This window comes from Bombyx mori, chromosome 10, assembly GCF_030269925.1.
Source record: "Bombyx mori chromosome 10, ASM3026992v2".
Taxonomy (NCBI): Eukaryota; Metazoa; Arthropoda; class Insecta; order Lepidoptera; family Bombycidae; genus Bombyx; species Bombyx mori.
Genome location: NC_085116.1, coordinates 6,630,045 through 6,656,457, shown reverse-complemented (window position 1 = coordinate 6,656,457; position 26,413 = coordinate 6,630,045). Strand labels below are relative to the sequence as shown.

General features: G+C 38.6%; 1 protein-coding gene and 1 long non-coding RNA gene across 2 annotated transcripts in view; one reads left to right on the top strand and one right to left on the bottom strand.

Annotated features, from left to right (window-relative positions):
- The window catches only part of LOC101740692 (heparan sulfate glucosamine 3-O-sulfotransferase 5), a 49,533-nt gene that overhangs the window by 7,895 nt on the left and 15,225 nt on the right, over positions 1–26,413 (bottom strand). Inside the window, exons 2-7 of the mRNA XM_004930467.5 lie at positions 13,412–13,444; positions 13,031–13,277; positions 12,347–12,515; positions 2,365–2,511; positions 1,447–1,662; positions 764–984 (exon numbers count right to left, since the gene is read on the bottom strand). Coding sequence (XP_004930524.3) covers positions 764–984; positions 1,447–1,662; positions 2,365–2,511; positions 12,347–12,515; positions 13,031–13,110 — 833 coding nt within the window. The 5' untranslated portion in view covers positions 13,111–13,277; positions 13,412–13,444. The remainder of the gene's footprint in view (positions 1–763; positions 985–1,446; positions 1,663–2,364; positions 2,512–12,346; positions 12,516–13,030; positions 13,278–13,411; positions 13,445–26,413) is intronic.
- On the top strand, positions 19,424–24,629 carry LOC134199500 (uncharacterized). The gene is made up of 3 exons (XR_009974013.1): positions 19,424–19,561; positions 23,287–23,493; positions 24,393–24,629. It is a non-coding gene; the product is annotated as an uncharacterized LOC134199500 (long non-coding RNA).

Sequence of the window (26,413 nt, the reverse complement as noted above, 5' to 3'; positions counted from 1 at the left end):
GTTCAAATGAATCTCGACCAGTGGCCGTAATTTTATTAAAAAGTAAATGAAAAGAAATCCCCTTCGTGTTTCCAAGGTAAAAATTTCTTCCAGTTTCAATGGCCATATTCATTTGAATATATAACGAGATGCATGAAATTATACTAACAAATTGCGTTATGTGTTTGTAATAATAACGTCTTTCAAAATACAAGACTTTATATAATGAGCTTATTATCACATTTTTAACTTATTTATGTTTTCCATAAAGCCTATAGTTCTTTGTTAACGAGGGTTTTCAAGACTTTTGATATTCGAATCCATAGTGACTGTGGGATATTATATGATTGATTTAATGGTAGTATGATTGGTCTGTTCGTGACAAATTATTCTTAAAACTAGTAGTAAGTACTTGGATAAAAATAGGTGAGGGGTAAAGTTATCTAATGGCTTTGAAGGTATGCCTAAGTATATCTGAAGATACACAACTGAGTCACTGCCTGTCGCTTGTATAGCGATAAAATTATTTGGATAAATGTACATGTTAATTACCCTTAGGGTTTCTTTTGACTGATTTCTTTATAGTCGAAGTCCCTGACAATCCAGCAATTTGCACTTAATATGTATTTTATAAAACTTTTGGATAATGCTACACGTAAAATTGTCCAAAACCTCGGATCCGACGCATGGTCTTCGTCATAATTGGACTTAATGTAACGTCTTGGCCTACACTAAAAATCCTGCAAGGTACTATAAAAGTTACTCGTATTGAGAGGACTCTTACCTGTAAGCCACGTTGATAGATCCGTCTGGAGAGATGGCTAGATGTTCGAAGGGTTTCGCAGTGTTGGCAATAGCTTGTCCGGTTGACTGAGATTGGGCTGGCACAGATGGTGTGGCCCGACTTCGTAGTTGCGTGTAATCGGATATCGCTCGTGTAACTGGTTCCCGGACTATTAGTAGAAGACGGACTGAGGAGTTCATTGCCCGAACGCGTTCTGGTACCTATTCAACATTTGAACATTTTCTAAACAAAGATGGTTAATTAGTTTAAGTACTACGATTCCGAGAGAGGACAAATCGATTTTCAAAGATTAAATATTTAATAAATGTATTAAAATTATTATATAATTTGCGTAATTACTGGTGGTAGGACCTCTTGTGAGTCCGCGCGGGTAGGTACCATCGCCCTGCCTATTTCTGCCGTGAATCAGTAATGCGTTTCGGTTTGAAGGGTAGGGCAGCCGTTGTAACTATACCGAGATCTTAGAACTTATATCTCAAGGTGAGCGGCGCATTTACGTTGTAAATGTCTATGGGCTCCAGTAACCACTTAACACCAGGTGGGCTGTGAGCTCGTCCAACGATCTAACATCAAAGACGTTTTTCATGTCAATATGGATTTCATTAAATGAATCAAAACTGTAACACCTATTGAAATTAATATGTCCGTTCTATTGCCCTTACCTCTGGCGTAACAAAATAGCTAGGACTCTTCTCAATGGTGATTTGTCCTTTGAACGACAACGGCATTTTACTTCTGTACCATTCCAGGCCCAAAGCGTAGTTCTCATCTCTGTCGAAGAAATGAACTTCTCCGGAAGCCTTTTGGACCATCGGATGTAGGTACAGCATTTCCAGGAGAGCTCGAGTGCCACATTTCCGGACGCCGACGATTAAAGCCTAAAGCAGAAACCGGATTTTAATTTGATAATCGAATTTACACAGTTTTGCTTCCGTGAAAATTCGAATTTTGTAGAAAATCAAATGATACGATTAATTTAATTTTTATTATATTTTAGAGAGAGAGACAGAGAATACACTTTATTGCACACCAAAACACAATTTACATTAAAAAAACAATCAAAAAAGCAGATACATTTGTACAATAGGCAGTCTTGTCGCTAAAAGCGATCTCTTCCAGATAACCGTTTAATTTACAGAAATTCTGGAAAATATAAAAAAAGCTGTAACTGTACTAAATAAACTTTTACTGTATTATTATTTAATTAACCTTTTTTTTTATTTCAAAATATTTTCAACTATTGCACTGTCGTTTGTACCTTTACGAGCATTTGTCGCGTACCTTCTTGTTAATTTGTCGATTATATTGTATTAGTCATGACTTTGTTGGTACAACTAATTAATTAAATTAATTCGTTTATGACAATCTACGATATGATTTTAGCTACATTCGCATTTTTTACCAGCAACAGCACATAAATGAAAAGCTCAGCGTATTTTTCCTAAAACAGATCTGCTCTAAGACACTTCTAAAATATCTAGGGGTAATACCTGTGGAAGTCTTCGAGCATTTTTACCAGCAGCAGGTGGTTTTCTTAAGACAAATCTATTCTAAGATATTTCTAAAATATCTAGTAATACCTGTGGAAGTCTTCGAGCAGGTCTAGGCTGCTTAGGAGGTCTAAGTCTCTTCCGTAACGCCATGGGGTGACTGATGGTACGCGTGTCACTCTCTTGGCTAAGCAACATCTTGCGATTCTCGCTAGCAGCTGACGCCATGCTGGCCGCCTAAAGTTAGAATTGCATTTAAAAACATAAATGTTTGAAAATTTGCAAAAAGAAGAACTATATTAATAAATACATAGGTTATTCACAATGTCTTCAATTTATATAACTATTGTAGATACAATTAACGCCAACATGCTGGATGCCTCTCATTGATGAGATGAAATAGTTTGAGATTGATTCTGTACATCTTTTTTTTTATTGCCTAGATGGGTGGACGAGCTCACAGCCCACCTGGTGTTAAGTGGTTACTGGAGCCCATAGACATCTACAACGTAAATGCTCCACCCACCTTGATATATAGCTTTTAAGATCTCAGTATAGTTACAACGGTTGTCCCACCTTTAAACCGAAACGCATTACTGCTTCACGGCAGAAATAGGCAGGGTGGTGTACCCACCCGCGCGGACTCACAAGAGGTCCTATCACCAGTAATTACGCAAATTATAATTTTGCGGGTTTTATTTTTATTACACGATGCTATTCACGCTTCACCGTGGAAGTCAATCGTGAACATTTGTTGAGTACGTATATCATTAGAAAAATTGGTACCCGCCTGAGATTCGAACACCGGTGCATCGCTCAACACGAATGCACCGGACGTCTTCTTATCCTTTAGGCCACGACGACTTTTTCCTTAGTGTTTCTTAATATCGTATTTAGGTCACACAAAGTGTGTCTACAGCTTACAATTAGCAGTATCATATTCATACAGTATACTCATATGGAACTACATCGAGAGTAAGCCCTTTCTAAGAAAAGCAATCTAAATTGGTACAGAACTAGCGGAGAAATCGGTGAACACACTTAAAAATATACGAACACTCGAACATAAAACCTCCTTCTCTTTTACAACGAGGTAAATAAAGAATCTCCATATTTTCCCTGCCTTAAAAATGAAATCCCACACCGTCACACTTTTCTCCAACGGTCGGGACATTTTATTGAAATTGTGACCTATTTTTATGGGTAAAAATTTATCGTTCAACAACATTGATAATTTTCATTAAATTTATTTTGCATAATTTTATGTTTTCCGAATAACTTTCTCGATGAAAAAATTACAAGTTTTATTAAGATCGGTTTATTTCAAGCTGTGTTCTGTGTTCACCAGAAAAAAATCAAATTCGTAATAATTTCTTATGTACTTATATGATTTCTTCGATAATTATATTTTTTGTAGAATATATTCGTTTTTCCAATACATAAAATACTATTTTTATCTCTTATTAATACGAGCTGTATCTATTTATAATAGGTAAAGTATCATTCAGCAACTTCAAGAAATCCTATTTGCACACGTATCATTGACGGATGATAATGCAATTATTTTATTACATTAGCCTAAATTGGTGACACCAGAATTTATAATGAAAAAAATTTTCAGTTTGTTGTAAAAGCGCGCTTAATTTCTTTATTGGAACGAAGTTCCTTACGGCAGGCTTGGAGGAGATAGGGATTTTGCTGCGCGACCGAACTGAAAAAAATGTCATAGTAAAACCGTAAGAAAAATTCCGTGGAATAAAACCGTTAAATGAGACGTGCGCAGGCGCGACAGTCGTATACACAAGCGAGTAGTTTATAATACCTTTCTCTTTCTCCTTCTTTCTTTTCGTTCTCTCATCCCTTCTCTCTCTATTACCACTCCACCCCGCCAATGCATAGTATATACTCATGAATTCATGGACAAGCACGTGGGGAATACTCACATTATAGATACATTTTACTCGTGAGTAGCCACGTTTATTTTCATATAATTTCAAATCGTCAAAACAATAATAAATATAGTAACAATGGCAAGTGAACTAACAAGTAACTTGAAAGCAATTGACAGTGATAATAGTGGGAAATTATTCAGTGCAAAATAATTAAATACGTAAGTATTAGTTTATTTATAAATATAAAATATTTTACATTGGTTAATATTGTGTGTACATACTAAAATCTTTGTAAGGTTTTCTAGGTTATCTTTCTTGCTGTTTTTTTTGCAAATTGTGTCGATTCTACATTAGCCGAAGGAACTTCGTTCCTACCTGGTGTCCCACGACACCACATCTTTCTTTAAAAATGAGATAACAGGTAAGGGTGGACATAAAAACGTGGAACTAGGCTTTCGTTGCCGTCACACAGTTATATTGTAGGAAATTGGCCGGACCTACAATTTAATTTTTTTAAACTAATATTGAATCTAATTAGAACAACATCCGAAAAATAAAATTCAAACGTAAAATGACCTAAATAGAATATACTAAGAATCTATACCTTTGTATCAATACAATCACTCGATTTATTTTTGTTCTGACTACGTTTTTGTGTGCGTAAGGTACCTACCATGTTTATATGCGTAATTGGGACGCTATTTTGTTCTTATATTAAGCTTCCTGTATTGTATGTGTATATGTAGTTGTCTACGGATGTAATTAGCTCAAGACAAGAGACTTCCAATTTGTGGGGTTAATTACAACCAGGCTAACACAAACACGTTTAGATAATGTATTATGTAACTATGAAATCGCTTTGAGAATTACATTATTGATAACACTTGCTGGGTTCAAGAGAGTAATTAAGTTTATTATTCATCTTTGTGTGATAATATTAAAAAAGAATATATTAGTATTTCCACGGAATCAAAAGTAGTTAATTATTTTTGTAAGAAAAAAAAACAATGGACGAGTTCACAGCCCACCTGGTGTTAAGTGGTTACTGTAGCCCATAGACATCACAACGTAAATGCGCCATCCACCTTGAGATATAAGTTCTAAGATCTCAGTATAGTTACTACGGCTGCCCCACCATTCAAACCGAAACGCATTACTGTTTCACGGCAGAAATAGGCAGGGCGGTGGTACCTACCCGTGCGGACTAACAAGACGTTCTACCACCAAACAAATAAAATAGTCCCGTTGCATTCGCATAATAAATGAAGCACGGGTATCAAATTCGTTTAAAAAGCTTTAAAATAAAGTAGAAATTAAACGAAAGACGTAAAAATTCACTAGCCATCTAAACTAGGTGTGAACGAAGTAACGATCGGATGTACAGTAATTAAAGTTAACAGGCTCGGTTGTATTGTGCACGTAGGTTTTACATAGCTTTTCCTTGTAGTTTAATGTCGTAAAAGCGGCACAACTCGACGGCGGCACAACAAGAACTCCGTAAAGTGCTTATTCGCACCAGCGCGGCGTTCGTTTTCTAAAGCAGCTTATCATAATTGTTATTGTCGTTCGATGTATTTATGGTGAATTGATCGTGAAACGAAACTTAAAGCCCACTCGACCGATGTTTATTTTTAGAAGTAGTATATTTTTTGGAACGAAGTTTTGGAACGAAGTTCCTTATGGGACGATGCGGAGAGGTACCCTAACCGGGAAAAAACGTCCGTAACGTAAGATTTTTATTAGTAATGCACACAGTGTACGACTTAACTTTGTAATAACGTACGAAAAATAAATTTTTTTTTTCATTCATTGACCACGATCTTAGAGCGTTTGTTTGCGCAATACACTTAATCTTATGTAAACAACCGTGAATGAAGTGTACCACAATAAGTTCGCACGTTACCGAATGACCGTGGGTTGATGCGAAACCTCCAGTTTTATTTTCTTTATACCTCGAATAGAACTTAAAATTAATATTTTTATAATAAGGAACTTCGTTCCTATCCGGTGTCCCACGACACCACACTTTTTTTTTTTATCAGGAGGATATCGCTGGTCTCGTTGAAAGTGGTAGGCGAGCATGAAGAAGGAAGAAGGGTCGTCGTACCCCCTTTCGGGGGCACGGAACGGGCCTCGGGGCAATCCCCACTGCCCGGGGCGAAGCTCCCTGCCACATAGGGCAGGGGTGAAGTAGATGCGGGGAGGACTTGGGGAAGGTACGCTGTTCGCAGCGTGCACGGCTGCACTACATCGACAAAACATATATACTTATACATAATACGATGGGCTTGAATGGCTCCAGGGATGACGCCCGGCAGCTGGATCCTCCGGCGTCGTGTTGTCCTCAATTTTTTTTTTTTTCTTTACTTACTAACTACAAGCTAACTACAAACTAAACTACACTACTATTTACACGGGGACAACAGTCAGCGGCTACGAGGGGCCCGCCACCGGCCCCATGCCGCGGCCCCGCCTCTACAAATCAGAGGGGGAGCCGCGGCACTAGTAAGGCGCTCACCCGCTCCGGGCTCCCCAGAAGGGGAAGTCCGTCACGGGGAGGGGCCGACTTAAAACACTCCCCAAACGGGGGAGTGGTCCACCCTCGGGGGTGGAAAATGGGTCCCCATAGGGGGGCACCCCAACAATGTGGGGGGAAGTGACGAGTGTGGACAGCTCAGTCCCATGGGGGCACTCATTATGAGCACTCCCATATCACTCCGGTTAAGCCGACTATCTTACCATAGCCGGGGGTTCCAGTAGCTCCCTTGGTAGCGCCAGACCATCAGGTGGTCTAGCGTGCAAGGGAGCTAAGTTGTGGAGATGCTCGTGGGGTCCACCGTCAGCCCGCTCGTAAAGATTACGAGCTAGCCTCCGGATGAACTCCTCGAGCGACTCCACATCCAGATCCCGGGCGATTACGGCATTACTGACGTAACGCCCTGCTCCGACTATCGTGCGAAGAGCCAGATTCTGCTGGGCCTGTAACTTCACCCGCGTGACCTGCGGGATGAGGTGATACCAGGCCGCAGCTGCGTACGTGATACGGGAACGGACATACGTCTTATAAATGCCGAGCTTAGTCCTGACCGGCAACCTGGAGGCCAACACCGGCCGGAGGAGGAATCTCGCGTAGCGAGCGGCCGCCAACGCCTTATTGGCGTGGGCGGTCATCCTCAAACTCCGGTCGATATCGACCCCCAAGTACCGGACGCTGGATCTAAACTCGACATTAGCGCCACGGAGACTGAGCTGTCCCGGGACGACTCTTGTGCGGACCGGACCGAAGAGAATAGCCGCGGTCTTCCCCACGTTGACCGCGACCCTCCATCGGTCCAGCCACTGGGGCAGTAAGTCCAATAACCTCTGCATCCTCGAAATGGCCGCAGAGGGGAAGTTGGATGACGCGAAGTAGGCGCTGTCGTCGGCAAACAGCGCCAACTTCACGTCGGCTTCCCACGCTTCGAGGTTGCCCTCGAGCGTGGGAATATCGTTGGTATAGAGAGCGTAGAGGAATGGTGCCAGGACGCTCCCCTGCGGAACTCCGGCCGTGACTGGGCGCACCGATGACTTGGCGCCCTCGACCGCGACAAGGAAGGATCTTCCCTCCAGGTACGACCCCAGCAGTCGCACGTAGGCGTGCTGGAGGTCCGTGTTCTGCAACAGCTTGTGGATCAGTCCCGCATGCCAGACACGGTCGAAGGCCTTCTCGATATCGAGAAAGACTGCGGCCGTGTACTGGCGCGCGTTGGACCGATCCGCCAAGTGATGCATGACGCGGACCAATTGCAGCGTTGTCGAGTGACCGCTACGAAACCCGAATTGCTCGGGTCTGAGAAGGATGTGCGGCGACACCCTTCTCAGCAGCAGCCGCTCGAACAACTTGCCCACGTGCGACAGCAGCGTGATCGGACGGTAACTGGAGGGATTTCTCCTGTCCTTGCCGGGTTTGGGCAAGGCGATAACCTTGCCCAATTTCCAAATTCCCGGGAAGTGTCCTGTGGACAGAATGGAGTTGAACAGCCGTGTCATATATGACACGACCGTTTCAGGGAAGTGGAAAAAAGCGAGGGAGGGAATACCGTCCTCGCCCGGCGCCTTGCGCCTCTTCATCCGCTTGATGATGAGGCGCAATTCGCTGGGAGTGATGAGATCACCATCTCCCAACGGTGGCACCGGGGAGGAGAGTAGGCTTGCTACGCTCTCTTCCACCGATTGGTGAGCCAATGCTCACCTCACTCACAATGGCCTCTGAGGGTGCAGAGTCATTAGGAGCGAACTGCCGCTCCAGCATTTCGGCCAGGATATCGGCGCGGGCCTGAGCCGAGAAGCATCGGTTGCCCCTCTCGTCCACGAGTGGACAAGTCGGGGCAGGCCGATTTGAGAGCTGGCGACAAAGCCGGTGGAGGGATACTGAGGAGGGGTCCTCGCGGGCGAGCATGTCAGAGTTGGATCGACTAAAACCCCCTATCGTTCAAGAAACGCCTTTCTCTCGGTCACTCTGTCCCCAGTGGACACCACACTAGTGAGTTAGTCTAGATTAGGTCCCTCTAAGGAGTTTTTAAGGTATCGCAATAAAACGGCTGCCCCACATTTCAAAATTGAAAACGATGTTTCTTTGAGATTTGTCAGTAGGTTATAATTTAAATACATAGCCTAATAAAACAGAGAGGGAACATGGAAATTTAGTTGCGGCAAGATCGGTGATAAAAAAATTCCTTATATAAATGTTCGATTTACTAAAAATAGGCTAACAGTTTCACAAACACCTATAACACAAAATTAATTTTCGTTTTTCTCTGAAATACGATTTCAATTTTTTATGATGGTTTTTATGAAGTTGGCATCACTAAAACACGTCATTTCGGATCCTCCTGATCCACTCACGGTGCATTTTAGGTAGCGGTCATCGTTCTCGTCGAACCCGTCGCTTGCGACGAAGGGCTCGACGAGTAAATTAACCCACAGACACAGCCCACTGAGTTTCTCGCCGGATCTTCTCAGTGGATCGCGTTTCCGATCCGATGGTAGATTCTGCGAAGCACGGCTCTTGCTAGGGTTCGTGTTAGCAACGTCGTCAGGTTTTAGCCCCGTGAGCTCACCTACTAGTTAAGGTTACGATCTCAGCATTGGGTGAACACGAGTTGAAGAAGAAGAAGTTGGCTATGTCGATTTGAGACCACTATTCCACAGCACCATTGCGAATCGAGTATAAAGAAAGGGCTGTCTGTTATCTGCTGGGAGGCGGCGCGCAACATTAATTACGATTACAAGTTATGCGATAGGAGTTACGGGGGTTGTAAAAGGGAAACAGCTACTGCAACTCGAAATTATCACATGCTTGTATCTTTACGCTTTAATTTGGATAGCAAAGTTCTACTTTTTGCCAATAATTGACTATTTTCTTTTATGAGTATTTTTAATTTTTGTCTACGAAAAACCGAGTCAAGTTACGGAATATTTTTACTCATGGTAGGACCTCTTGTGAGTCCGCACTGGTAGGTACCATCACCCCGCCTATTTCTGCCGTGAAGCAATGATGCGTTTCGGTTTGAAGGGCGGGGCAGCCGTCCTAATTGTGCTGAGACCTTAAAACTTATAGGTATACTCTCAAGGTGGGTGGCGCATTTACGTTGTAGATGTCTATGGACTCCAGCAACCGTTTAACACCAAGTGGGCTGTGAGCTCGTACACCCATCTAAGCAATAATAAAAAATTATCACAGATCGGTTTGGGGTTTTCCAATTCAAACAATATTCTTTGATTCCCAATGTTTCAAGCAAGAGCGTCTATTAGTTAAATATATTCACGATTTTCAGTAGTTGTTTTTAGAATCATAAGACGAAACCATTTGTAATACTACCTAGTCTAGACGATATATTTTTTGCTTAGGATTTTTTAGGCTAGAATTGTTAGCTTCGGGTAAATAAATAATTAACACCCGTAAACATACTTAACGTTACATATAAATTATAACTTTCCTAAAATACTCAACACATGTAATACGTACCGAACACAACGAAACAATCATGTCGCGTCGTCAATCTAGAACGACTAGAGGTCCCGCAGTAGTCGAAATGCGACTATAATTAATTGGAATTGTAAGTTTGTACACTATTAATGATTGTATTTTATACTTCTATAATCACAAATTTCGCCAAAACTACACAATAATTTTTTTTAACAAAAAACTAAAAATATTTAATCAATTCTCAATTTGACAGCCGACGTCAAGAACAAAAGTTTGACAATAAATAAATAGTATGCATGCGTGTGTGCGTCAAATACATGGTATGTAGTGTGTGTAATGTTTTCTTTATTGATTTAATGTATCTTTTATGCATTATTTAAAAAAAAAATTAGCATTGTGAACTTCTTCTCTATATTCTCTATAAGTGTGGGAAATTTCATACTCCTCCGCCCGCGCAATTTTCGTAAAAAGGGATACAAAGTTTTTGCTTCACGTATTATTATTATCTAGAACGATATTCACACATGACAACGCTACTGAACGCGTTATCGCATTACAAAAAAAAAGATTTGCCGTTCAACCTCGTTCTTGTATTAGTTATTTTTGATTCGGAAGTTCCGAATATGTATTTACCGATTTCTTGACCACGCTAGTTAAAAGCTCTAGGTCAAATCGTAATAAGAATCAACTATTCGTCTAATTTTTTTAATTAGTGGTCCCTCAGTAGTCGAATTTCGACTATAATTAATTGTAATTATTAGTTTGAACATTATTATGGTTCTATTGTCAAAGACTATTATTATACTTCTATAATCACAGATTTCGCCAATACTACATTATAGACAAATAATATTAAACACGAACAATATTAATCTATTCTCATTTTGACCACAGACTTTAAACAATAACAAAAGTTTTACAATAAACAAAGAGTATATACACATATATGTGATGTGTCAAATACACGGTAATGTGTGTAATGATTTTTTTAATGATTTAATGCATTTTTATGCATACCTAATATAAAAAAAATACATTCTGCACTCTCTATATTCTCTATAAGTGTGGGATATTTCATACTCCTCGGTCTGCGCAATTTTCGTAAGAAGGGGTAAAAAGTTTTTGCTTCACTCATTAATATATAGATTTCTAATGATAACCGCGAAACTTCAAGTGTGAATGTAAAAAGGAATTATTACACGGTATTATTACTAACGGTAATTGCTTTTTACATGTATAATTGGAGATCACGTATGGATTACAGATCATGTAACAAATCACGAACGGTCATCAGGCCCTAAGTTAGGATTCTCTGTTATGGGTACCAGGGATTAATATACCTATTTACTTATATTCGTTTAAACATATACATATATAGATATAAAGCACCCAGACAAAGAGCAAACAAACCTTTTCATCACACAAACGTTTGCCCGATGTGGGAGTCGAACCCACGACCCTTGGCGCAACAGTCAAGGGCGCTAACTAGTGCACCACCGAGTCGAGTTGCTTTTGTATTATCTGTATATAAAATAAAAAAGTACGAGAATATCGCAACGTACCGTTTTTAATACGGTTTTGCTATTTCCGACGTATGTATTACAAACGTAACGGAATCATTGAACATGATTTTGACCCCCTTTAAAACGTCGGATTAACTCGAAATTTGGTATACTTATTAAGGACCGATGACAATTCAATGTTTAAAAAAAAATTTAAAAAATTGAAATTCAACTAAAAAATGAAAAATAAATAATACTTTAAAAAAACTAACAAAATACGCTTTTATAGAAAAACCAACTAAAAAACAGAAAATAAATTTTAATAAATTTGGATTAAAAATAGTGTAAGAAAAAAATATTTTATTGTAAAAAAGCATGGGCTGCTTTTCAGGATATTATCAAAACTAAACTATTTTTAAACTATTATTTATTTCTAAAAACAAGGTTAGGTAGTTTAAGTAGTAGTTTATTGGAAATATTTTTAATTATATAAAAAAAAAAAATTTTGAGAAAAAAAAAAGAAAAACCCGCTGAGTTTGTTTCGCCGGTTCTTCTCAGGACTGTGGCTTTTTTTGAACCAGTGGTAGAGTTAACTTTGTTATTTATATTTTGACATTCAACAAGTGTGTTATACTGACATCTAAGTGGAAATAAATAATTTTGAATTTTTTGAATTTTGTAGTTCAAGACGTTTTTCTTGTTTTCCTCACCTGTATACTATAGAGTGCGCTGTCATAGAGGACATGGAAGGTGAGAAAGAGCGACAGTAGCGTGACGGAGAGCAGCGCCGCGGCTAGCTTGGGCCGCGACACGCCCACCACCAGAACGCAGTCCGCCAGCTCGCCCTCCGCCGGCCGGAACGACGACCGCGGCAACCATCTATAAATAACATCTTATTGACTGTTCGCTATTAATTTAGTGATGTCCTTAACTTTAGCGACGTCTGAAGGCAATGGGAACAATATTTCATGCTTTTTTTTTCTCTTACCTATATTGATAGCCTTAAGAGGTTATGTCAGCTTCGCCCTAAAGTATAGGTGAGCTCAAACCGGAGTGTTGCTAAGACTGGCCCTAGCAAGAGCAGTGCTTCCCAGAATCTACCACCGGATCGGAAACGCGACCCACTGAGAAGATCCGCCGAGAAACTCAGTGGGCTGTGTCTGTGGGTTAATTCGCTCATCGAGCCCTTAGTCGCGACGGGTTCGACGAGGACGGTGACCGGTGCTTATGGTACCTAAAAGCACCGTTAATGGAACGGGAGGATCCGCAATGACGTGTTTTGGGCGACGTCGACTGTTTACCATTCGGTATACAGGATCGGGTATGATTCCACGCAGTGTTGCGATAAATAAAAATGTCCTGAATGAAAATAAATTCATAAAATAAATACTCACAGGATATCAAGAGGCAATGACTGAGAACAACTTCTGTAAGTCGCCTCAGGGCGATGGTGCTTATTCGGCAACTGACTCATTTGAGCGCGCAACTCCTTCCACGTCCCATTGAACCAATACAAAATATCTTAACCCTACACCTAAATCTTCACATCACAGTTATTGCTTTCAATGCGTAAATATTAAAATGGATTGAATTCTCAGAAGTAATTTCACCGCCATTATTGAATGCTTGTTTTCGTGGAATCTGTAACAAAGTTTACGGATTGATTTCCTTAAAATCATGGAAGGTTTTTAATTGGATTCCATTTCCATTTTACTTTCATTACGATTCAATTTAACTTTAGTTTGTGCGATCGTTCAAAATTAGATTATCCATACCTGTTCATGTATTTTCTAACGCTACTCCTGCACCTGAAACAAAAATAAAACGTATTTAAGAATACTAGTGGTCCCCCAGTACTCGAAATTCGACTATGGTCAACTGAAATTATAAGTTTGAATTATTATGGTTCTATTATCAAAAACTATTTATTATACCTTTAAAATCACAGATTTCCCCAAGGCTACAATATAGACGAATAATATTAAAGACAAACAATATTAATCTATTCTCAATTTGACAACAAACTTTAACAATAAGCTAAACAGTATACATATGTGTGTGCTTCAAATACATTGCATTCTGCACTCCTTCTCTATATTCTCTATAAGTATGGGAAATTTCATACCCTTTAGACCTGATTTGTTTGATCAGTAGGGAAGTCTTTTTTTTTTTTTTGATCAGGAGGAAATCGCCGGACTTCCGCCCTTTTCTGGGGATACTGGGCGGGGTATGTCAGAGTCGAACTGACTAAAACCTCCTGTCGCTCAACAACCAACGTCCAAACCTCGCATGAGACAGAACTCATGACAAGGCAAAGGGGGGAAAGTGAAGCGTTTAGTGCGGAGCACATCTCTCCCATCACCCTCCCCCTCGGGACGCCGGACTGGCGGTCGTCGGCGCCACGACCACCAGCCCTCTCGGTCGGCAGACTGTCCGAAGCCCGCCTAGATGGCGCCGGTTAGAGTGGGTTACCCTACGGAATACCCCGCTGGGCCAGAACCAGCGTGGGTCGAGGATAGCCGGCCTTCCATCACCCGGATGCTCTTGCGTAAAACGCGTGCAGAGCAGCTTGCACGTCGTCTTCTTAGGCCCCCCTCGCCGGTCCCCAGACCGACATGTGAGGGGGACCCGAAACACTTAGAGGGCCAGGGCTTGGGCGAGATCCGCCTCCCTGGCCCCCGCTCGACGGCGGCGGGATTGTGCGTCTCTCACGCGCCCCGCCGCCTCCTTCTGCGAGATGGTGCACTCGCAGAAGTCGAGCATCGCCTTCCACGACTCGTCGTCGCCGAGCATCGTTGCCACAACACTCGGCAACGACAAGTCGGTTCCTATTTTTGCGACGAGGACACGGCGCCACCCCTCCCATGCGGGGCAGGCGACGAGCGTATGCTCTGCCGTGTCCAAGTCGCAACCACAATGGTGGCACTCTGCCGTCGGCTCGGCTGTGATCCGGTGCAGGAACTCACCGAAACAACCATGCCCAGTGAGCACCTGCGTGAGCCGGAAAGTGAGGCGTCCTCTGTCACGATTCACCCAATCCACAAGGACCGGTATAAAAAGGGGTACAAAGTTTTTTCTTCACGTATTAATATATTATTGGAGAATTCAATCGGATGTCATTACGAACTGGAAAGACTCATAAATAAGGGAATTACTTCGAATCTCGTATAGTAGTAGGGGTCGCGAGCCCTCCGCGTGGTTTTACTGCGCCATGTTGAAACAATCTCACATTACACGGTTTTAGCTTTTGGCTACCGATGCGTACGATCTTTTAATGTTTTCCGTGCAAATAGCGAAGAAACGAAAAGAGCGGATGTGTTTTTCTAAATCAACGTCGCCATAAAATTACTTAGGAACGTGAATCGACTGTGTTATATAAGGGCCTTGATTTTTTTTCCTTTTATGTCTATTGGCTCCAAAATATAGCGTGGGTACCTAGCGTGGATACCTAACCTCACACGAGGTAGACCGACAATTTTCCGGAGATCGCGTGAATATGCTAGATACGGACATCGAAGTACCGGTTCTAACGATAGACCTTGGTGAGGCCTATGCTCAGCAGTGGACATCCTCACCATGGACGATAATGGACTCCAGTTACGGGCTCACAGAAAGCCGAGGATAGACCGGGCTAGCGCAGAAGAAAGTTATTCAGGGAGGCCACGATCCTCAGCATTGAGGATTATCGATGCAAAGACGAGGATGATCAACTAAAATATCCTTTTTATTAAATAATTCTTAACAAAAACTACATCTAGGATTTTCTCCGGTTTTGCTCTCGGTCTTAGTCATAATCAAATTTGCTTTTACGGTTTGATCGTGTGTGTTTTATTTTCATTATATTATGTCCCACGTTTCGAATACTTTAGTGGTCACCGGACGACTGACCACGTCTTCTTTGATTATAATTTCATGTTGAAACAAAAAAAAACAGCACATTGCTTCAGTGGTCAGGAAAGTTGATTGTACAATATCTCCGGTTGGATTCTAAGATCTTTACCTAAATTTCCGACTTCATGATGATGATATTTTTTATATAGGAAGGAAAGTTCGGGCACACTGTCTCTCGTAAAATGTATTTTCATTTCTTTTAAATATAATAAGACTTATTAAAATGAATCAGAAATTACAGGCGTGAACATAAACATAAGGTACGTACAAAAAAATAAAATAAAAACAGTGACTTGAATGCGTGACATATCTTTATTTCCAAACAAACTTTGAAAACAAGTTGTTATGTCGCCACGGCCTAAAGGATAACAGACCCATTCGTATTGAGCGATGCAAGTGTGTCGACGTTCGAATCCTACAGGCACGTACCAATTTTTAAAATGAAAAGAAAAATATACTTAATAAATGACTTCTACCGTGAAGAAATAACATTGTGTAATAAAAAGGAAGCCCGCCAAAAATTATAATTAATGTAATTACTTGAAGTGGAACGTTTTATGAGCACGGGTAGGTACCAACACCCTGCCTCTTTCTGCCATAAAGCAGTGGGACTCCCATTTAAGAAATAAAAGAAAACACTAAGCGGAATAAAATTCTTTTAAGATATCGTACATACATCATCTAGTACACTTAGACGTTTCGATCATAATAAATATAGACTTTTGTTACCTAGATCAATATCTGTCAATTTAATCTTAAACGTACCCCCGAAAATCGATCAGCAATTTTTCATAAGATAATTATAGATGACAGACAGTTCGATACTCCTGTAATGGATGTTTGCGATAAACCAGTAATTTTTCATAGGTAATAGCCCACACGGGAAATACTGTAGGCATTTAGTATTCCAATGTACGTAAGCGGTGAACTTTTGAGAACTGAGCCATTAATCAAGTTATAAGTTTCACTGGGTTGCGTCATTCGGTGACTTCATAAACATTTCAAGAATAAATAGCGACTTAATTTTTATTTGTGTGTTTCTTCATTTGTTTTAAAAGATCCAACGGGCTAAACAAATATGTACATATAAGTTGATACTTGATGATAGAATACTTTGTATATGTGACCTCGGTGCAGATGCCTATTAAGTTAACCTCTTTTTAAGTTTCAAGGAATCCAGATTATAATTATTGAACTAAAATAATAAACAAAAGTAATTTAAAATCAAACGGGATGTACTTTTTTTCGATACACAGTGGAACAGGTCCATAGGATGAACACCGCCATCCGAAATTAACTAGTTTAAATTGAAGTATACTAAAACAAAAACGATTTGGAAAAACATTATTACATTTCAGAATAATTAGCTAGGATTTATAGTCACAGTTCCCTTGCGTTAAGGAAGGTCCATAGATAAAACACAACGAGAATGATGTCGATCATGCCGTGCGATGAGATTGAGACATAAAAATAATCATTCAATTGCATTAGTACAACGAATGTCCATATAGTATTATTTTTTATCGGCCTTCGCGAGCCTTATTAAGCTTAACTTTATTAAATAAAACTTTATTAAAACCTCGCGAGATTAAACAGTAAAAGTAGTTTGGTTTTTTAATTGTGACAGCGAATGTCATTGCAGAAAAAAATGTTCATGTATTCCTAATTCGAAATCATGATCTTTTTTTCTATACTTTTATACAAAAAGGTTTCGCTTGTAAAATTGAAAATCTGTCTTTTTGTTTTCTAAAGTGAAAATAAATTTTGCTTCCTAATAAACTTATTATTAACTAATGAACTACAATTATTTGTGTAACACGCAAAAAAGAATGACTAAATGAAACATCTACTATATTATACTACAGTTTTAACATTATACCCATCCAAATATTTATTTCAGTCCCTAAATAATATCATATATGTAATGTAAAGTGAAATGTAAATTAGCGTATATAAATCTCGCACATGTATCTATGCATAAAATAATGAATATGTATGTAGTTAACTTCGCTTCATAAACCAAATTTCAAGGGTTACGGTAGCCAATTTACACACGGCTGACCGAATATGTAGTTTCACCGTTTGAAATATAAATCAGGGCCTTGAACTCGAACGAAGACGCGTTGTTCTATTTTCATTCAGAAAAAGGAAAAAAAAGAACGAACGAAATTTTCATCGTTAATTTAATAGGTTTTATAAACGACTAAACTAATTTAGAAAAATATTAGTAAACTCACAAAGGTTTGTGAGTCTTGTCATCAAAGTAAAACGTAATTAGTAAAATCAACAACTGTTCCGGTTTGAAGCGTGGGCAGCCATGTTAGCAACGTAATTTAGAATTCTAGCTTATTTTACCTTAATTTTGCCTATGTTTAATAAACTCTAGCTCGTCTGCTCATATTAGGTAATAAAAATAATTATGGCATTCAATGTCAAAATATTTTTTTTTCCTATTAGGTTAAACTAATTAGGAACATTACGGAATTTTACGTAATTAGGAACTGGTATAAATTGCTGGTGATAAATTCAAAATAATAAAACATGGTATAGTGTTGAACAGACGAGAATTACTTAAATGTAGGCAGCGACTTTGCTGTGCCTCTGGCATAGCTGATGTTCATGAGCGACGGTAACCACTTACCATCACGTGGATCGTATGCTCGTCGGCCTATAAGGCCAATAAACAAAAACGTTCTCAAAGTGAAAGACTTTAAAGGAAATTCTGAAATTTCACCTGAAAATTCCATGAAATTTTAATTTTAATAGACGTAATTCGTTGAAACTGTACTCGATAACGAGTCGAATCAGTTTTATATGAATCCCTCCAAACGGACTTGTCTCAACCTGAAGACCCTGATTATCAAGTATTTACATAAACCCTACCCTCAAATCGTCGTCAAAATATCTACGTATAATAGAACGTTATACAATACTTCAATTTAAATGTAATTGTGGAAATCCTACCTCCTGTCTCGAATGTCGGGAATTAAACTAGTATTACGGACATTTTGATGTGATCAGCTGACCGAGGTCATGTGAAGGCCAGGTCAAGGCTTCCCTGCACCGGCGCAACTTTATTAATATCATACGAGCCCGCCAATCGTGTTGGTTTATTGCTATTTCGAACAGAAAGACGTGGTGCTACCACCGACTAGTGCTGTACATGTATTTATTTATAACACACATTCGAAATATAGTTCACGTCGTCTGTAATTTGTTGTAGCGTTACTAAAACACGATATGGTACGGTAGTTGTAAATGACTATAAAATATTCGTAAATTATCTTAGAAACCAGCAATTGTTTTATTTTTAACGATAACCTTTGATATTCGTTATTAAATCAAAAAAGAATACTCTTTATTTGTAATATCAGTAATAAAAATACTTTTACGGTTTAATCTCGCATTTCTTATTGTCATTACACTATTTAATTAATGAAATTAACCATCACTAAGGTCGTGGAGGAAGCAAATTGTCTCCCTGTATGACTTTGCTGTATAACCACAGATAATCTCAAGTAAAAAATAAACAAGAACCATATATTTACACTGTCACCAAGTACAGAAAGTAGCTCATCTAAGCCCGTTAGAGAATAATTACAGGGGACTGTAACTAAAGTTAACATTGCGTGTAAAACAGGAACCTTACCCTAATCAAGGAAGAAAATTGGTTCACAGAGGCTCTCATTTTTACGAGCAATCATTAAAACGCCTTTTAGAGCACAATATAAAATAACCTACCTCGAATTTTACAGGAGTGAACTGTATTTGAAAAATAAAAAAGGAATCTATCTAGAGTTTTACGGTGATGTCCTCAATTTCACTATTTTAGTTGATGGATTTTACTTTAATTCGACATTTCGTAATTACGTGATGTGCGACGTAATGTAAGGAGTCCTAATGATTCCATTATAATTGCGATTAGCTGTGTTCTACTCTTGCCTTTTGCCCTACACGCGGTGTGCATTAGCTAATATAATTAAAATATCTGTGGCCCGCGGGATGGAAAGCCTAATGTGACGTGACGTATAAGGGTTAGTGTGTTGATGTCTTGGCTTTAAATTACATCTTCACAACACGTGAGTTTGCTCAAACGATAAATACTCTTCAGAATAAATATTATTTTTTGTTTACGTGACGGTAGTTTATTACCTTATTTCAGCTTCAGAAAAGTTTTCGCTACGCTCCGTATTAATTAATGTTTTGTTACTTAAAAAACTGATTAACAGAAATACCAAAACACATTGGATACAAAGCTAATGGTTTCGTATATAAAGTGTGTAACAAGGTTAAGCTTACGAGAACCCAATTTACATATTACATTTTCATTGAAATTTTTCGTATCGTCGTAAGCACGACTTCTGCGAATATTAATTTGTATGAGCGTTGTCTAATGTTTAAGAACCAACACGCGAAGAAAGACAATTCAACAAACCGAAAACTTCTATTACATTTCGAAGCTTTTTGCTTAATTAAGTCGGCCATGTACATAAGTCTCGGGAGGATAAACAATTCATTTTGCACGACGAGCAAAACTGGAAGAATACGAACATTATTTTTGTCAGTACTCAAATCTAACATTATAGTATTCAATTTGATAGATTACGTCGGCAGATGATAAATTGTTTTGGCTAGTCGACGAATTGTTTTGTGGTTCAATCGAAGTGCGTGGGAGGTACGCGGCGGGTAGTGTGATCGCGCGGGCTGCTGGTACGCCGCGTCGTGTCCGACGTGATTTTTACCGATATTTTACCGTAAATTTGTTAAATTCGAATTCAACGCTGAAAAAATTTTTTTTTATCGGAACGAAAAGGATTCTACCTTTTTCGAACTTTATACATCGGTACTCGTTTGAAAATAAAGACAAAGTAAAAATCAGAAAGAAACAAAAACCTTTCCAGTACAGTAGTTCTCTAATATCGTATTAGGTATTATTAGTAGATACCATTAAGGCGTATTTTGAGCTTATTTCTGCCCCGATGCAATGCGTCCCGTTTTAAGACATACCAAACAACCGAAACCTATTTCCTGACCTAACCTGAACCTCATGTCTCAAAGTGAGTGGCAACGTTGATTATTGTGATATTTATCAGGTTCCATAGCCATTTAACACCAAACATACCTGTGAATTCTTTCATGAACCTATGAAATAAAAACAAGAAAATAGAGATGCCACATTATGCTGCTTGTATTGTTCGTAAGCAAATCACTAGAATTCAAAACTGTCTTTATCTTCTTATACTCCAAAATTACAAATTGACTTAAATTGATACGACTGGATAAGTTTTTATTTATTGCCAGATAATAAATAAACTAAATATGGCTACGGTGTATTAAAAACCGGTTATAAAATATTAAAAGTGTTATAAATTGATTATACATTAAGCAAATATGATAATTATACGGAGGCTATCCGTTAATTGGAAAAAATATGGAATCTGCTTTTTTTTATTAGCTTGCAACATAAACAAAATCTACGATTTCTACGTTTCTCTTGTATAACCATAAATTTGAATGGATATTCAGAAAAAAAAATAATGTTAAGACCGTGTATCTTCATGGCAATAACTTTTGAGCCCATCTGAAGCGATGAAAATTGCCACGGTATTTCAGCATTAGGCACCTATAAAAATTGAGGAAATAAATAAGAAGGAAATTGCTTTGCTAAGTATAAGGTAGGGCGAATTGACTTCGAAAATATTTAGGTCATCAATGCTATTAGGTCTTGATTTCTATACTTGTAGTAGACTGTATGATTAGGATGGGCAAGGAACGTGATAAATAAACTGGCGAGGATTGTACGTATAAAATTTGTATATTTTAGATATTTTATAATTCGCGTACAATAGCACGGATAAAAGAGAATGACAAATCTCTAAGACATTCCAAAATTCAAAATTCAAATGTAATGTCAAAAACCACAACGACAACAATAAAAAAGGTTTTATACCAATTTGTTAGGTTTCCAACAATACTAATATTGAGAAAATATTGCAAGGGACTATAAAGTAATGTTGTTGACTTCATTTGACCGACTAATTTTACGACTAATGATGTGGGGGATGTTTGTTTATACAGGCTTATTATGTTTACACAAATAGTAGGGGAAAGTATAGCGACTCCGCCATGACATGTTTCATAATCTTGCCTATTTTTGCCGCGAAGCTGTTAGGCGTTCCGGCTTGAACAGTGGGACAGCCCTTTTATAGTACAATTTAAGCTTACTTATCATCAGATGAGTGTGACCGTCATTACTCACGCGAGTAATCAATCTATCTAATTATCTATCTTCAGCCCGCAGACGTCCACTGCTGGACATAGACCTCCCTCAAGCCTCGTCAAAAAGACCGGTTAACACTAATAAAAAATGTGTGCGTGTACTAGTGTACACACGTAAGAAGTGAAACTTGTTTATGGCCTTATTTTTCGAAAAATGATCTACATGCAACTTTCTAGAAATTGGTTAAATAAAGTTAAATTAGATAAAGTTTAAACAAAAGGATTTTATTATCATAGACATGAATACAAATAATACAATTATTTCACTTTACCTTTTTGCTACTAAGATTATTACAGCATTTCATTAATTGTAATAGAATTATTACTATCATTGTCATTGTCATTATATATTTTTGTAATTAATGGCTTATGGTAACTGAAATATGAAATATATGGTTTACATTCCACGAAATTTAGTGACCGAGTAAAAACTCCATCAATTGTAGTGCCAGATCTTGTTGTTGACGTTTGAGGACTGTTTTTCATGGATAAATTCAATTTATCTTTCAGAAATTCAACTAGCTTCAAAGAATTTTCCGATGCAAAATTTACATTAAAATCTCCACTTAAAATCATCGGTATTTTATAATTATTGTTACCGAGTAAAGAGGCACCTTCACTTGTGTACGGCAACAATGAATGGTGAAGAAAAAGATGGCGCGTAACGGAAAAATGTGACGCGTAACCGAAAAATGTGACGGTAATTTTTTTTCCAACGCCGATAAAGAAGTTTCACTTCAATAATCAAAATAATATAAAAACTAAATATAACGCTTCAACGGCAGGCCCAATTAAAAATAAAAATATTCATTACTAGTCGAACCCTTTTCCTGGTCGATCTTGATTTGACTTTGATCCAACTGCTACCAAACAAACCGTTTCAAAGTCTAAAGGGAAAGTCTACAGGGAATATACGTACTCACATCGACTTCTATATAGTAGGTTGCCTATGAAGCTGACATTAATAATACTGGCCATTGGAAACGTAATATATCAATGACTGGTAAAAAATTTAAAAAAATATAGAATTCTATTTTCAAATACAGTCAGTCAGTTTATTGATTAGTGTTTTGTTTTCACTACTTAAGTATCGTTTTTAAACAATATGGCCGCGGTAAAAATACGAGTAATTACAGAATATGAGTTCCGTCACGGTAGCAATGCATAGAAATAGCACATACGGCTAACAACATTTAATGATGTATTCGGAGTGAACACTACAAAGGAACGCAGAACTCTTTATTAGTTTCAATGCATCCGAATATTTGGCCAGCACGCTAAGGCAAAATAATAAAATCATTGTATTTCCATCGGCATTTGACATATTTATATTTATAGTATATATTTTATATACATCATATAAACACTCAATTTAATGTAATGTTTCAAAGTTACATAGAGCATCGCGTCAAACTAATGGAAGTGTGTAAAAAAATATTAAGATTGTGTTAATGTATTTTGTGTTGTATTTATTTTTCAGGTTGGATGTCGTCAGTACTTACTAGAAGATGGCTGTTGTGAGTAACCTTCATGACAGGGCTACGAGTCTTTAGATCCGGCCTATTGTGACGCAAAGGCCAAGTTGCCATTGAATGGGCAGAAGGGCTCGGAAGGTCGACTGTATTTCTATTGAAAGACACCTTTGACACTGACAATAAATTGGGGACTTGCCTTTAACAAATACAAGGTTTATCTTTTTTTTTTGTAGGGACTGCCTTAGTTATTTCCAACTGACGTTTGAGGTTTTTATTGTGTTACAAACGTTTTTAGTGAACAAAAGGTTTAGGTTGTAATGCGTTTCGGTTTGAAGGGTGGGGCAGCCGTTGTAACTATACTTTAGACCTCAGAACTTATATCTCAAGATGGGTGGCGCATTTACGTTGTGGATGTCTATGGGCTCCAGTAACCACTTAACACCAGGTGGGCTGTGAGCTCGTCCACCCATCAAAGCAATAAAATAAAAAAAAGGTTTTTCCTTTACATAGTACGTCTTGCTTCATACCTACTACATTTTCACTTACGTAGTTCGGCTCGATAGATATATTTTCACATCGCGGGACTCAACTATCAATAACAAAATTTAATGTTTCCGAAGCGAAGCGAGGGCGGGTCGCTAGTCGCGAATATAATTATGAAATTACTCCTGAGCTATGGGTACCAAAAACACAATTACATTAAAATAACAAGTAAATATTATATATCTAGGCGCTTAGTGCCAAACATATTTGACAGAGATACGTCGACCGGAAATCGGCCCAGGGTCCGAGGTACCGCAGTCAACATCACAAACCACTACACATCGACAAACGAAGAGGTTTTTTTTTTATTTCGTGAATCGTCCAAAAACTTCTACGGTTTTAAATCTCACGTTTATTTTAAATCTCATATACATAATTTTCGTAAACGTATCGACAACTACCATTTTCGTGTGTTTCGATTGAGGTATTATTCTAAGTTTCACGAAACACGAAATAACTTGGAAGGATAAGTAAGTATTTTATTTAGTAGAGGAAAAATAATAAAAGATTTGCGTTTGGTAATAGTTTATATTTAGTACCTAATTATTAAGTGGCAACCGCTTGGCAGGAGAAGACCTGGTCGCCCTGTACATACTTGGCGAGTGAGATGAGGGCTGCCAACGTGACCTGGAGTGATGTCAAGGAGCAGGCGCAAGACAGAGACAACTTGTGAGGGCCCTATGTACCAGCGGGGTACCCTAGGACTACAACAACAACATCAACCTAATTATTATTTAATGATGTTAGCCCAATATTATCGTCGGTCTGTTTCTTAGCTCACAGTATTAAAATGTTTTGTTTCATATCGCTTTATTTAATTATAACTAAAGGCACATTTAATTAACCCAATTCCTTCCTGTTCATTTTGTGCGTGTACGTATTGTGCGATTATCTACGAATTTTATTTTTCCTTTTCCTCTATGAATATTATTTGTGATAACTTGTATTTAAAACTAGCAGTTCTCTGTTCTTCTGTTCTCCATTTTCACAGCGCATATCTATAGATTATTTAAATTATCATAAATATTGTAACAGTTCTTGGAATGTTTAATTCTATACATTTTATTTTAAAGTAAAGATTTAATATATATATGTACCTACTCTGATCTTTAACGTATATTAGAAAATGAGCATGAGTCTTGAATATTATTTTCTTTTGTATTCAGACGGATTTCCGCGAACTTACATCCAGTTAACCATACACGTTTTTCAGAGAGCTCATTAGATCTTGTATTTCATAATAAAATATACTTGATTGTTAGCTAGTTAAGTTAAATGTACATAAACTTATTCCCTCGCTGCTGTACATTTTTAAAATAAATTGTTGTGTTAAAAGACTTTTTTTATTGCTTAGATGGGCGGACGAGCTCACAGCCCACCTGTTGTTAAGTGGTTACTGGAGCCCATAGACATCTACGACGCAAATGCGCCACCCATCTTGAGATATAAGTTCTAAGGTCTCAAGTATAGTTACAACGGCTGCCCCACCCTTCAAACCGAAACGCATTACTGCTTCACGGCAGAAATAGGTAAGGTGGTGGTACCTACCCGCGCGGACTCAGAAGAGATCCTACCACCAGTAAATTATATTAAATTAGAAAATTAATTAAATTATATTAGATATTTTAATATGTTTTATGTGAATTGTATACAACTAACAGGCAATGCTAAAAGTTGACGGTCATCACGAAAACTGTAAAGTCACCGTCATTTCTAGTAATGGCAGGGCGTAACGTGAGTGAATTCGTAAATTAGGAGCTGGTTAATTCCGGTAATCGTACTGGTCGAAGTCGTTGAAGAGTTTTACGCTAAACCTAAATCATAACATCAGCTCGGTGAGTTTCCGTTTGATCTAAATGAAAATAGCATTTATTGTAATAATATGTATATGTCGCAATCAACACGTGATTGCTACAGCCAATATGTGATACGGGACGCAAGTGCCATCTGTCGGCGTTTGATGGGTCAACTATTCACCGGCCAAGCGGAGCACACGACCAGGACTTATCGTGGGGCAGTCGGCTAGAGCGGTCCAATTTGAACCATCGCGTGTTCCTATATACGTACCTACCTAAAAGTTATATAGCGTGTGAAGTCATGCCCACTGAGTTTCTCGCCGAATCTTCTCAGTGGGTCGCGTTTCCGATCCGTTGGTAGATTCTGCGAAGCACTGCTTTTACTAGGGTCAGTGTTAGCAACACTCCGATTTGAGCCCAGTGAGCTTACTTACACACGTTAGTGCGAAGCTGAAACAGCCTCTCAAGGCTATCAGCATAAGCAGAGAAAAAAAAAGTGGAATCATTAAACCTTATAATGTAACCGAGTAAACTACTACTGTGTTTCGTTTTTCCGACATTACCCAACGACGCCAACTGTTCGAAGAATAAGCATCACGAACCCAGCCCAGCCGACGTTATATACAGTATTTACTTATTTAGTGCAGTCTTCTTACAAAGTATCAGTTAAACTAAAATATTTGGGAGGAGTTAATGGTAGCTTGAGCTTGAATAGCCTTTTACAACCGCTACGAGTCGCTGCCAATTATCATAGAATATATCCGTACACGGACATTAGAATAGTTGTTCTAGC